The sequence below is a fragment of the Drosophila eugracilis genome, unplaced genomic scaffold, assembly GCF_018153835.1.
Source record: "Drosophila eugracilis isolate 14026-0451.02 unplaced genomic scaffold, ASM1815383v1 contig_367, whole genome shotgun sequence".
Lineage (NCBI taxonomy): Eukaryota > Metazoa > Arthropoda > Insecta > Diptera > Drosophilidae > Drosophila > Drosophila eugracilis.
Window position 1 is genome coordinate 2,564,110 of NW_024573224.1, and position 13,988 is coordinate 2,578,097.

At 40.7% G+C, this 13,988-nt stretch overlaps 1 protein-coding gene across 1 annotated transcript in view; it reads right to left on the reverse strand.

Annotated features, from left to right (window-relative positions):
• The window catches only part of LOC108116344 (hemicentin-1), an 81,460-nt gene that overhangs the window by 33,967 nt on the left and 33,505 nt on the right, over positions 1–13,988 (reverse strand). Inside the window, exons 3-6 of the mRNA XM_017228158.2 lie at positions 6,161–6,284; positions 5,964–6,087; positions 5,773–5,857; positions 4,753–4,863 (exon numbers count right to left, since the gene is read on the reverse strand). Of these exons, the coding sequence (XP_017083647.1) occupies positions 4,753–4,863; positions 5,773–5,857; positions 5,964–6,087; positions 6,161–6,284 (444 nt within the window). The remainder of the gene's footprint in view (positions 1–4,752; positions 4,864–5,772; positions 5,858–5,963; positions 6,088–6,160; positions 6,285–13,988) is intronic.

Consider the following 13,988-nt stretch of genomic DNA (forward strand, 5'->3'; position numbering starts at 1 on the left):
CATTAGCATTTCTTTGGCATGTCCACCTACCATGCACCTGTCCACCTGCCCAACACCCAACACCCACCACCCATCCGACCACACCCACTTCCTAATGAGCAGCAGCATTCAAATGCGTGCTAGTTTTTAGCGTTTCCTTTTTGGCGGAGACTTAAAGCCGCTGCCGCCAGCCAAGTCCAACTCACTTATGCACTTTTGCACACACGTTACCAAGACTCAAAGAGGCCTTCTTTCTTGCCCCATACGAGCATTGTTCTGTTTACCCACATTCTACCAAAAAAAAAAAGTTAAAAAGAGAGAAAGTTCTAACTTTAAAGATTTAGTTTTTTAAATATTTTTGATATATGATAGTTATTCCAAATATTATAACAAATATTAAGATTTAATAGCGGAAAAGTCTGAATTATAAGTCTGTTTGTTATTTTATGCCCAATTTGATTTATGCTTATGACTATTTAGATTTTTTATTAAATTTAATCATAGTGACCAATTTTGATAGCACATAAATGAAACTAAAAACTGATGATTTTGTAGTAGCACTTCTGATACGGTTGTTAGTTTTCTTCGCCGTGTAAAGAAAACAAAAGAGAACGAGGGGCCCATCCTCGCATATGCACATGAAAACTTAGACTATTCTCTTTAGTTATGCAATGCTGAAATATTTGCTTGTTTAGTTTTGCATATCTTTGCATCTCTTGCATGTGTTTTGGCTTTGGATTTGTCTCGCTTGAAATAGATACACTGCTGCCAAAACCAAAAAAAAACACAAGAGCGGGGGAGGGATTACCCAAAACCAAGCTCTTAAGGAATAGAAGCAGAAAAAAAAGCTACAAAAATTTAGAACTTGTGATAGTAACAAACAAAACAAACACAAAAAAAAAAAAAAATGAACAGTGAGAGAAAGAAACTCTGCCATGGCACATAAATATTTTTTATGTTGTTGGCTTTGGAACACTTTCTGTTTATTCAGTTCGCATTTTCCTTGCCCCTCAACTCCCTTTAACCTCACTCCTTTGTGTGTGTGCTCTTTGGCGTTTGACCTTTTGTCCAGTGAGGAAGCTGTAAAATAAATTTAAGGCTTGCCGGCTTCGAGGGTCCGACATGGCCACTCTCAATTGTCATTCCTACTTTGTTTATGAAGTAAGCAAGCCGCTGAATGCTTTCACACTTCAAATTAAAGATATTTTTTTTAAGAATTCCTTCAAAGAGAAACAAATAATAATTCCATAAACTTTCAAGGTTCTTTTTTCATACCTATTATGGCGCCTTTTCAGAATCGCCATAAATGAAAAATAAATGAAGTTGAAATTATGCAAACTTTTGTGGCAGACAATCTACTATTTTCTTCCTCGCCCTTCGTCTTCTTAAGTATTTCCCCCATTTTGTTGCTCCTATTTTCGCTTTAGTAAATAACTTGTGTTGTTGCATGGCCCCGTATTGTTGCACTTCCGTGCTCAAAAATGTGCCACAACAACAGTGCTAGTAGTCGTAATAATAATAATAACAACACGAGAAAAGTGAAGAGAGCATTTTTTTTTTTTTATAAAAATGCACACAATTTTGTACTCGGCAACCTGCCTAGAACAACAACAGCAAACACAATAACAATATGGCCAACGCTCACTTTGGCCAAAACGGAAAACGCCTGCACTTCCGTTTGACACACAGAGCAAAAAAAAAGAAGAGAAGAAAAAGAAGGGTAAAAGCCATTTTTAGCACACTTTTCCTAAGCTGCGAATATTAAAGGGGTATATGGGAACTTAGAGTAAAGTTGGTGTAGTTTAGGATTAGAAAGCTTACAAAAATAACACAGAATTTAAGATTTAAACCAAGCGATAAGCATAAGTTAACACCTTTTTTTGATTTTATTTTTGTACTATTTTAAAAACTTTTTTCATATTCCAAAAAAAACGTCCAAAGGTTAGTAGTAAAGTAAAATTTAATCTTTTAAAAATTAAAGGGTATCCTAAGTTCTAAACTCATATGTCACCCTTCTGTTTAGTTGATGTTTTCTCCTGCGAGTTGGCTCTTGCAATATACTATATACTCCGGCGAGTTCCGTGATAAGAGCTGAGGCGGGGAATTGGAGTCAGAGGAGCAGAAACCACCGTGTGTAAAATTCATGACGTGCAAAAGAAGGCAACGCTGAATATTATGCATTAGTGGCCACATAAAGCCATGGCATTCGCCCATTTTTTTCGCCCCCTTCTAGCCTTCCAATGCCAGCGCACAATGGCTGTACTCTACTCCTCCGCTGAGTTCCAATGTATATATTCTTTATGATTTGGAATGGAGAGCTGGTGGTGGGGAAGATTGGTAATTTTTACTACCCACACAGACTGTGCTGGTTTATAACTTCATTTGGGTCCCCGGTTTTTGTGCCCGAACGCTTTTTCGGGGCTGGCGTGTCGCGCTCATTTGCAATTGTGGCCCTCCTCCTAGGCTGCAATAAAATTTACTGCTCCTTTGTCGATTTCGCACACTCTTAAGCCCAAACTGGCTGGCTTTTCCTCATTTTTCCCCCAGCCCCCAGCCATCCAAAACAACAACCAACCATTGCCATCCCGAGCCGCTCCTTCCTCATCGCCTGCCGCTTTTGACTTACTTCTGCTGATTGCACTTGTTTAAGTGGCAACTTTTTCAGCACTTTATGCTTCTCCTGCTACTACTTCTGCCTGCTACTACTCCTCCCTGCTGGCTTTTTGTTTTGGCCACAGAATTGCAATTTCTGTAATGGACATCGCATGTTGAATGCCAAAGACCTGACCACACCAGATCCAGAACCCCCAAAAAAAAAGAAACATCTAAGAATGGAAATGGAGATGGTGGCCGGACTGTGAGCATAATGTCAGCTGTTTAAGATTTCAGTAGTAGGAGGGCATGCATTTTCAATTTCACACCATTACCACCAAGTGGTTGCAACATAATTGGGATGTTCAGCGGTTAAGGGAAGGTCCTGTCCTGTTAAAGGATAATAGGTCTTAAGTGCACCATGAGAAAAATTCAGGTTTCATACATGAAAGTCATGAAAGAAAACAAATGTAGTTTTCCACTAATAGATGAACTTTGATAGTCCAAAAATAGAAAGGCTTAATTTGGTTTAAAAATACAATAAACTCATTTACTATTTTGGGAATTCAATTTTATTTAAGTGCAGACATTTTCCTTACAACTCGGATCAATTTGTTCGTTCCAACTGTCAACGAGCCTGACCACACATACTCACTCTCACCCACTCGTTTTGTACAAGTTTCAAGTACTCCAATTGCTTTACTCCACCCCCTCCTCGCTCATTTGCCAACATCAACTGACTTCCTTTTTGCTTGTCAACAACTTGGTTGTCCACTCACCCCCTTTTAACATACCAATCTCCATCCACACCCCCGCCAACTTTCCATCACCCGGCTCCAGCTCGTATGTATTCACATTTGTACATTGGCAACATTTTCCTTGCCCCCATTTAATTGGCACATACAACATTTTGAGTGCCCAATTTTCCTGGTTTCTTTTTTTTTTTTTTGTTCGCTTGTTGTTGTACGGCCAACCCCCTGCGGATTCACCCCTTTCGCGGCCAAAGAGCCCCTCCATACAGTCCCGCCCAGAAAACTACTGACCAGTTAACAGTTGCCGGGCAGTTTCAAGTGCAGTTTGCTTGTGCTTGGTGATTTATTTTATGTCAACGTTGACATGTCAAACCATTCAAAGTGGTTTCGCTTCCGCCCAGACCCAGAAAACAAAAGGGGGAGAAATCGCAGCGCCGATAAAGCACGCGATTCTCTCTGCCTGGTGACATACTTATGTCGGGCACTGTGAAGGCTCTTTGGATGGAAAAACCCAGCTCTGGATTCTTGAATTCCGTAGCTCGGATTGCCAAGAGTCCGTTTCCAGAATCGTATATCTCGGGAAATTCATTCGCTCGACCAATCTTTATTTTGGTTCTCATTAACAACAATTGACTTAAGGGTTTTGTGATCCTTTTTTCTGATGCTACACAAGGAGAAAATGTTAAGGATAATCTTGATATCCTTGTAGGATTTAAAAAAAACAATATCTTTATAAGCTTATACATGGTTAAGTTAAGCCAAATCTCTGTAGATTGAAGAGCTAGTAACCTAACATTGATATTATTACTTTAGAAGATTGTTTACTTTAAGTTCCCTGAAATTGTCTACATAACACCTGCATATACTATAAGCTTTCAATGTCATACCAAGTCTTTTTCTCCCTGTAAAGCCATTGTCAACATATCAACCTGGGAATCATCGATAACAAAGCCTGTTGACTTCTGTGGGCCTTCTACAATTTTCAAGGTTTTTTGCCATCTTATTTTCCCTGCTGACTGTTTCTTACTCTTTGGCATTTTTAATCCTTTTGTTAAGGCGACACATTTGCGAAATTAACTTGGCTCCCTGGACTCCTCATTGCCTGTGCCTCCCTTTTTGGCCCTTTTCAATTGGCCTGTGTTTGGGCCTGGCCTTCTTTACAATTTAACTTTACATTACTTGGCCGTCTTATTTATTGTTTGTTCTTTATGCTCGTGCCTTTGTTTGCATGCCAACAAAGCTTAGTTACTCTCACCCCGCCCTAGTAACTGGCGCGATTTTAATTTTTGATTGTCTTCGTGTGCCGGCTACTTTTATGTTTTTACAGGCACTTGTAAAGTTTAATTATTGATTGATATAAAGCCAGCAATTAATATTTCATTTTTTTCCGAACTTCTTTCAGTTTTTGTTGAGTATTTCTATGACTTACCTCCATAGACAACGCAGGTGACTTCCAGGCTGCCTCCTTCTTCATAAGGACCTGCCCTCGAATCGATACGCAGGCGACGTTCATTAAAGATAATCGGCTGCGTGGGAGGCACTGAAAAAATTGAAATATTTAATAAATCTTCAGCTTGCTCAGAAATGATTTTAAACAGCCGCAAATCAGAAACAATTTGGCATTGTCAAAAGCAATGCAAAAGGCAGATTTATACAATGATTTTACTCATATATATGAATACGTTATATACCTCGAATAATAAATTGTAAGTTTTGTGGCTAACCGAAAAATCATTTCAGCTAATTTATGTGCAACTCGTTTCGTTTTTCTACAAATGTGTGTCTGTGTTTGTGTGAACGAAACAAATATTAATTGCTTTTATAATCGTTTCTGGCTGGCCATATTTATTTATTTATGTGAATGTTGATTTTATATGCACGAATGTATATATATATATATATATATAGAAATATTTATTAATGGTTCTTTTTATTTAAACGGGATGGAGTGGAAATATTTTTAATTGAGATTTGAGTTGGACAAACAGAGAAAGCGATCTGATTTTGTATTCGTTTGTCTAGGCTTTGGGCTACAAAGTTTAGGCATCTTTGTTTATCAATTAAATAAATGTTTCCTATCGAAATATCAGAACTTTAATAGTTTCGTCGTTTTGTTAGCTTTGAGAAGTGTTTTTAAACTATTTTACTTATTTGAGTTAGATAGTACTTGTAGTTGGTATTGAAAATAAAATTGGCTGTTTATTACATTAAAATGTGCGTAGATCATAGATTGTTGTACTCAATATTTGATTTCTAAAGGCATTTGGAATACAAGTAGGTAAGCCTTAAGCAAGTTTTACTAACAAAAGAGTAAAATCCCCTTTTATCTTCGTTTAAACTAAGTTTCATGCTAATTAAAAAGTAGTTTGTAGATACTCAAATGTAAGATAATAGATTGGATGTGAAATAGATTGGATTTGTGACATATTTCGGTTTTGGGTATACGCACCGACAACCTCCAAATTGACATTGCTGTTGCGGGTCTGCGAAAGCTTGAAGTCCACGCGACAGCGAAAGTTGCCCGCATCCTTTTCCTGAAATGAAATTCCAATTATAGAGCGCTGCGCTGTTGACACTGGCACTCGCGTTTGGGGTGCCAAAAGTGGTATAAAAGAGGAAGGGGAAGAAAAGATGGGTTACCTTAACCGGATTTATAATCAATTCCGCAGGCTCCTTGTGCGTGCGAAAGACGGCCCGATCCTCGAGAACCTCCTCGTCCCGCCAATGTGATGGGGTGCCAGCGTGGGCGCCACGTGTGTCGTAGCTGTCAAAGAGATTGAGATACAGGATACAGAATACCATATACACACGCTTATAGTGCCCCCAGATTGACCTACCTGTAAATGGGTAAATTATTCTTGTACCAAACGACCAGCAGTACTTTGTCATCGGCCTGGCTGGAGCCCACATCACATTTAATTTGGGCCGAGCTGTTCACCAGAACGCGCAGGATTTCGCCATCTGAAAGGAAGGATATTGAAGAAGAAGAATAAGGAGAAATGCTATGAGTAAGGAGTCGTTGCAAGTTGGCAAGTTTTATTCCTAAGTTCTATGCTCTTGGCGGAGAATGGAAGTCAATTTAGCTGGCAAATTGATTTTCATGTGGCTGCCGCAACAATTTGTCAAAAAGTGTTCAACAATTGCATTACATCATACATACACACACACACACGAACTCACACGCAGAAGGAGTAGAGTAGCATTATGAAGTTCTTAAAATTTTGATAAAGTTGTTTGTGCCAGGAAAATCTAGGAAAATATTTCATATTTTCTGGCAGCCATTCAACGAAACTCTTTCTCTCCTTTTTGATAAATGTGGCTAGTTTTTGGCTAACAAATAGGGTTTTCCTTTACTTTGCTCACGTTCTAATTAGCCAAAAGCTGACCAGTGTAGCCTGCATTCACACCATTTGGCTAAGCTTTAAAATATCGATCGATCTGCGGCTGTTTTTGAGGCCTCCGAAAAATGAAAACCAAAAATAGCTAAAAATCGCCAAACGAAATCACAGCATTCCTAGTGATAGAGAGAGATGGAGTTTTGTGCGATGGAAAACCAGATATAGAGGGGAAAATGCAGCGACAAGCGACCACATAATGCTGCAAAACAAAACAGGGAAAATCAAAAAAAAAAAAAAAGGCCTTTCAGCAAAGCCCGGCAAAAGCCGTCGCACGTGTGAGGAGAGAGGCTGAAGGGCCAAGGGCCATGGTGGCCAGAGGGGCTCGAAGGGATGATGGCGAGGATGATGGCCGGGGGATAGTGGCAAAGCGGAGCTTAGGGGTGATTACCCAGCCACATGCGGATTACAAAATGGCCGCCATTTTCGTGTTGTGCTGCCCAGTGGTTCCCCGCCTCGTGTAACAGTGTGTTTGCGTGTGTCTGTGTTTATGCGGTAAAAATGCATTGGCAAATGCGTCTGGCTTGTAAAAAGAGCCTGGGGAAAAAAACTAATACAAAGGGAGAATAAAAAAATCAAATCCAGCTGATCGAAGATTCAATTACCCTGGTTGGTTCTGGCTTAAAGCCTGTTTAAAAATATTAATGAAATGATTTAGTAAGTTTGGTTGCATAAACCATAATTGGAATGCATTAAAGAAGTCTAAAGGTATATCTATATGAGGTACAAAATATATATTTATAAGAACAAATAGTATTTATTTACTTCGATTTTTTAGATCACAAATTCCGGAAAGCCAAGCTAAGCTAAATTTTCTTAAGCTACAGTCATCAATCAAAGTAGAAGCTATGCTAACGGATTCAGTGACCCATTTTCCGGCATATATTTGAGATATGTGACAGGCCGGATCCTCTGACTTCTGTTGCCAGTATACCCATGGATAGCCGAAGGATATTCTCGGACGGGATTGGAGCGACAAGTGCCTTGGATGGCAAACGACATCGAACTTCACTTGCTGCGACAGAGGGTAAACGGTAAACGCCTTTGGCAGAGCTTTTGTTTCTAATTTTGCACTTGTGTGCGCAATGTGGCCGCAAAAGGCCTACGCAATGGGGGAATATCACCCACTATCCCTTCAATTTTCCCCGCCTTTTCGCTCTAGAACCAACCACAAACGTAGAGAGCCAGCAATGTCGGTGGCCTGGGGCCTCTGGCTTCACTTCACTTTGTCCACACAGAGCACACACCCGTAGCGGACCACATGATAAATAATCGATAAATTATGTGGACACATGTTTAATCTAGCATGAAATGGAATCATTTCCCTTCAATTTGTTGTTAGCCAGCCAGGCCAGCAAAACAACAAAACAAACGAGGCGATACGACAGCAAAAACAACAGAAAAATCCAAACAAAAAAAAAATAAATAAATAAAAACAGCGAACAGATGTGTTTCGGGGTGCGTAAGGGGGAAGGACCTATTTAAATATAAATAATGATCAAATTATAAACGCCGGCGAGTGTCCGCTGTCTGCTGACTAAACACGTCGTTGCTACGAGAGGGAATTTGTTGTTTGCTCTACACTAAATTATTGCGTATACGCCATGTTAACGCACTTGGCCAACTTGGCCGAGTGTCAACTTGTCTGGACTCCAGACAACACAACAACATAGCATAGCATCTCTGCAACGGTGAATGATTCATTCATCATTTGCTTAATTGGATGCCAAACATTACAATTACCCAAACGACAGCCGAAAATGTCCACTGATGAAACGATGTCCTGGCCATGCCCACTATCTGTATACATCACCATATCTATATCTATTTCTATCTCCATCACTCTGTCGGCCGTCTGCAGTTTCTTAATTAATATTTTATTTCATTAGCAGATTGGTCATGAAATGACATGCGTCGTCACAGAAAGCTGACAGAGTTTAAACCACATTTGATAAGGTTTTCAAGGGGGCTCAGATGTAGACAATTAGCCGTGCGCTGCTAAGGATTTAGAAATAGATACGAAAAGGCCAAGTTAATTGGCCTTGTCAATTGCTGTTGTGAGTGTAATTTAAAATTTCCAAGGTCCAAAGTGCTGGTGAAAGGACTAAGAATAGCCATTAAGCTTATTAGATGACGTTTTACGGATTTGTTTGAGGAGATATCTTAACGACTGTTCTTTCTTTTTAACATTTTAGTATATGTTACTTTTTGTTAACAACAAAAACACAAACCATAGAGGACTTATTGTGGAGTTTACTGTTTAATTATCTTACAGATGCTAACATATCCATGGATAATTAAGCACAGCCATGTAGCCTTCTCCTTCATGTACTCAAAACTACGACCAAGCTGTCCTAATTTCATTCGCATAGTCGTACATCTGTGCTATGTTGCTTTGTCCCCGGCACAAAGGCACAAACAACGACACTGACAATGACTCTCTGGTTATCCTTCATGGCGATGCCTATAACAATGCCAGGGCCTGTTGTTTCCTCCCGCCTCGGCTTAATGTAATTGAACTTTTTTTTTTCTAATTGACACTTGTCACTGGCAAAGACATTTAAAAAGCAACAGCGAAAAAGAAATAAACTTAATTTTGACGCATTTACACATACATTTATTTCAATTTCCCTGCACAACAATGGAAACGAAGTAGTCGCAGTGGCAAACAACAAAACAATGCCAGCACAACTACGACACTGGCATCAGGATAACTACACCCACTACATCCTTTGCACCCGCTACACCCACTACATCCTTTGCACCCGCTACACCCACTACACCCACACAAACAAAAACAAAGTTGTATCTGTGTGTGTTTTTGTGGCACAATGAAAAGCTCCTCGACAATGGCACACACAAAACGTAACTCGGGCTGGCGAATTTATTGCACTGGTGTGAGTTTGAATGTGAATGGGAAGTCATAGGAGTGGTTGCAGTAACCGCAAAGAAAAAGCTGCAGGAGCTGCGGCGGCGACAGGTTGAGAGCATCAGCAGAAGCAGCAGCAGCAGCAGCATCAGGCTTCCCATTCTGGAGAACACAACTAAATACAAAAACCACGTGACAATGTTTCCTCAACCCTATTCCCCTCTCTGATGACGAGCGGTGGCTGAAGAGCAGACATTCCAGTGGTGCGGCACAGTTGGATGTACGTATCCGTATAGCCAACAGCCAACAGCCACCATCAACCAGTCAGCAGGTAACAGCAACTTTGTGTCGCATTCGCAGAAAGAAAACCGCACGGGAATGCATCAAGCTGTGAGGAGCAGATGGAGAACGCCGCAAAACTGGATAACTGGGCGTATGCGTGATGTGTGGTTTTTGAGAGAAAACTACAGATATAAAGAGGTGAAAATTCCCGGTTATAGGTTATCTTGAAAGCATTATTGAAGATGTTTATATACAAGAAAAGTGTAGTTTATCGGCCTTGTTAAATTTTCAGATAAGCTGCCTTCTTTCCCCTCATCATATTCCATTTTTTCTAGCCTTAGGTCGCAACAGCGAAATGACAGCACATTAAAGTAACATCGGGCACACCCTTTTTAAAGATGAATTGCATGACTTTACGAAAACATGGCCTGAGAATGGGCGCACATGTCGTATGCGCGTTATGCAGTGCACTTCGTTAAATCCAATAACAAGACAGACAGCGCCCGCAACAACAACAGCAAAAACAACACGAGGAGCAGCTAAAATAACATACAATCAACAGAGACAGTTAGACAGGCAACCCTCAAAAAAAAAAAGAGTGCTTGATGTTTTTCCAGTGCAGGGGGAATACAGGAGAAAAAAACAAGGAATCGAAATGGGAGGACGAGGAACTCCTCGAGAAGGAGACAGCTGCCATCCAATGGTAATTGACAGAAGTCGCTCAGAGGAAAGTAGTCGTAGAACTTCGGCCTGCAATTGCAATGATAATGTCAAACCGATTTTACTACAACTCCAAACCCCGACAACTTTCCTGCGGTTACACGTTTTAATACAGAAACCCAAAAAGGATTGCCTGAAAAACAAGGAAAACCAATGGAGAAAATTCAACATAAATGTATAAATCATCCAGAGAAATATGGGAATCAAGAATGCAAAGCCTGCAGCGACATATGAGTGAAATATAAACCCAAAACCGAAACACAAATACAAACCAACATCATGGTACGCTGCAGACACGTGCTGGCTGCTGGTGTACGTATGTGCCTGGGAAATATTTTTCTTTCATTGCTCACGGACATCGTTAGCCCAAATTGTTGTGGCACGGCGGAAACAGACGGAGGTAGCAAAATGGTGAGCTCCTAATGCTGGCAACTCAAATCAAAGGCGGCCACGAAATCAAGTTGAAGTTCAAAAGCATTCGTTAACGTGTTAGCACAATGAATTGTGACTCGAAAAAGAAAATGTAAGGAATTTTAGTGGAAAAATTCGATGAATTTGTGGTATATGACAAAAAATGTACAACATTGGTTGATGTTTATAAGAATTCTTTGATAAGTAAGAAAATTATTCAATCGCATTCTCCTTCTCATGAAAACTTCTCATTCCAAAATCCAATAATTCGGCATCTTAAGTCCATAAGTCAAGATAATTAAATTTTTGTCAGTTTTGGCTACGTGCAACGGCTATAAAAACCCCAACCTTTAACTCCTTCTGCCAACCTCTTACGCTTTCTTAGAAATCCACTCCAAACTCCTGAACACATCTCGACTTCGATAAATCACAATCGGTCTCTTTTGGCCAACGATCGCGACACGTTCTTGCACTGCCACAAAGTTTATTAAACGTTTCGCGACTTTGGCAATAACTTCGATTTCGATGGTCGGGCTTGGGATTGCAATAAATTTGCTTTAATGTGCAATTTATGGGACACCATTTAATTAGTTTCAGTTGTTCGGCGGGGCAAATTGATGTTGACAGAGATTATTGGTCCGGGCACGTAATGCAGCTAAAGCCCCCCGGCATTTCGATCCGTTTGCCGTTTGCTAATGGGCCAAAGTTCACTGGTGGCCCGGAGGAGGCATCTTGTCGAGGGACTGCCTCCAGTCTATTTGTACGTGTCGCCGAACGACTTGTACTCCGAGACTATAAGACTATAACTTCCGCTTGGCGCCCATTGACCTCGTCAACATTTATCTAACGGTTAAATGCCAGACACACCAATCACCCACACACACATACACATCGTATCTGTGGGCATTTGAAGCTTTTGTCTAAAAGTTTTTCCCTGCCAATTTATTTCTGTTTTGTAGTTGGCAGCATAGAGCGACAGACCGAGAGAGAGAGATGGGAGAGATCCTTGTGTTAGTTATGATTATGGCCGTGTTTATGGCACTGGTTGAAAAGCCTTTATCAAGATTAATTGCTGGAAAATTGTTATGCCCCAACGACACTTTTAGCCTAATGTCTTTTCTTCTTTCGGGCCGATGTTGTTGTGCTAGTTAAATATTTACCAGCATGTTGAATACTTGAATGGCTAAATAGTTTGGTCGAATCGATCGATATACTCACACGCTCCCTACGTTACATTATTCTAATGAAAAATTGTGTTGGGTTTTCAAAGCTGTCTCCAGAGGGCTGGTACTGGAGTTCTCCCCAAAGCCCTAGCTTTTCCTTTGAAATCGTTTTCCGTTTTCTTTGACAGAAACTCTTTGAACCAACCCCGGGCGGCAAAGTGGGTATGTAAAAAACCTATTACAACATGCAAATAATAATTGCGCCATTAAAAGTTGCATATTAAATGCGACACGACTACAACAACAGCCTGCAACCTGCAACGTGCAACGTGCAACTAACTTGGGCCCCAAACAAGTGGCGGGAATGTGTAACGCCGACGCCCAACAACATTTTAAGCCCCTGGCATGAAACGGCACTCTAAGTGGTTTACCGGATATATGGAAGTCGAAAGTAGGAATCCCCTATCCGATTAAGAAAACTTCCGAAACTTCTGCAAAACCGACGGAAATTTTCCATATTTTTTTGAAAAAGTGAATTAATTTACGTTTTTTGTCTTATAGTTTTGAATAAATACCCCATCTACCTGCTCTTATAATCAAAGTTTCTTTACAAAATTCCAAGTCTAAGCACCCTTTTGAAGGGCATTAACATATATTTATGTCACACATACACTTACGCGATAGTGAACCACTTAAGAGTGTTTGGTGGTGTGCGTTGGCCAGTGGCAAAACCTTGGCACATAAATTATTCATTGATTAGCAACAAATGCCATTAAACATGCACCCAAAGTGCTAGCCCCTTCAACCCTTTCTGGATCGTGTTTGCCTTGGTAATAGTTTGTTCCTAATATGTGTGTGTATGTGCGTGTGTATGTTTGGAGACACTTTAAACTGTCATTTGTTTGCCGTTTGTGTTTGCTTTGCGTTTTTGGCCTGGACGCTTGCATTTCTGGTTATTGCCCAATTGTCTGGCTCCGATTCCGATGCGGTTCGCTGATGGTTCGCCTAAAAGCAGGCTATAAATTTTTTGCTGCTACCATCAAAGAGCACTAAACGGCTTACATGGCCACGCCTACGCTCAGCTAGCACGCCCACCGCCCAGTCCCATAACAGTTAATGCCTACAGAGGCCATGAAATTTCTGTTCTTTTTTTCCCATACACTCACGTAGGCGATTCCAACACTCCCAAATATATATAAACCGATGTATATATATAGAGAAATTTTAATTTAAATGTTTTTGGCAGCCTTTTGGCCGCTCACCGCTCCCCGCACACATATACGCGGCTTTCATGCGCTGATTTTGTGGGTTAAGGGGAGGCTGGGGAAAATGGGCGAGAGTTGAGCTTGATGAAAATCTGAAAATGCCCGGCAAAGCGAACATTTTTCAATGGGATTTTCCGTTTCTTTTTTTTTTTTTGTTTTTGTTTTTTTTTGTATTTTCACCAACGAACCAAACCAAGCCAGTACATTTTTTTCCCGCTTCATTTTTGTTTGCCCGAGTAAAAATTTTTCTGTAGGTGACCCTGAACTGGGCGGTGGGTTGTGGCTGCGGTTTTTGCTTTTTTCTCAGTGTTTTTCTTGCACGTTTTCCGGGGGCATAGAAAAAGGCTTTCCCACACATACACATACGAGTTATGCAGCTGCTCTCCGTGCGGCTTTTAATTTGCTTAATTTTGCGCTTAGCCACAGCAGCTGGCAGAGGCTACTTTGAAAGCGAAAGGATATAGCCGAGTGACAGGCGGCGTGGCCTTCGGAGATGGGGGCTGAAAATCCACAATGAGCCATTCTCAGCCTGCGGCTCATGTGGCAACAGATGTTTGGGA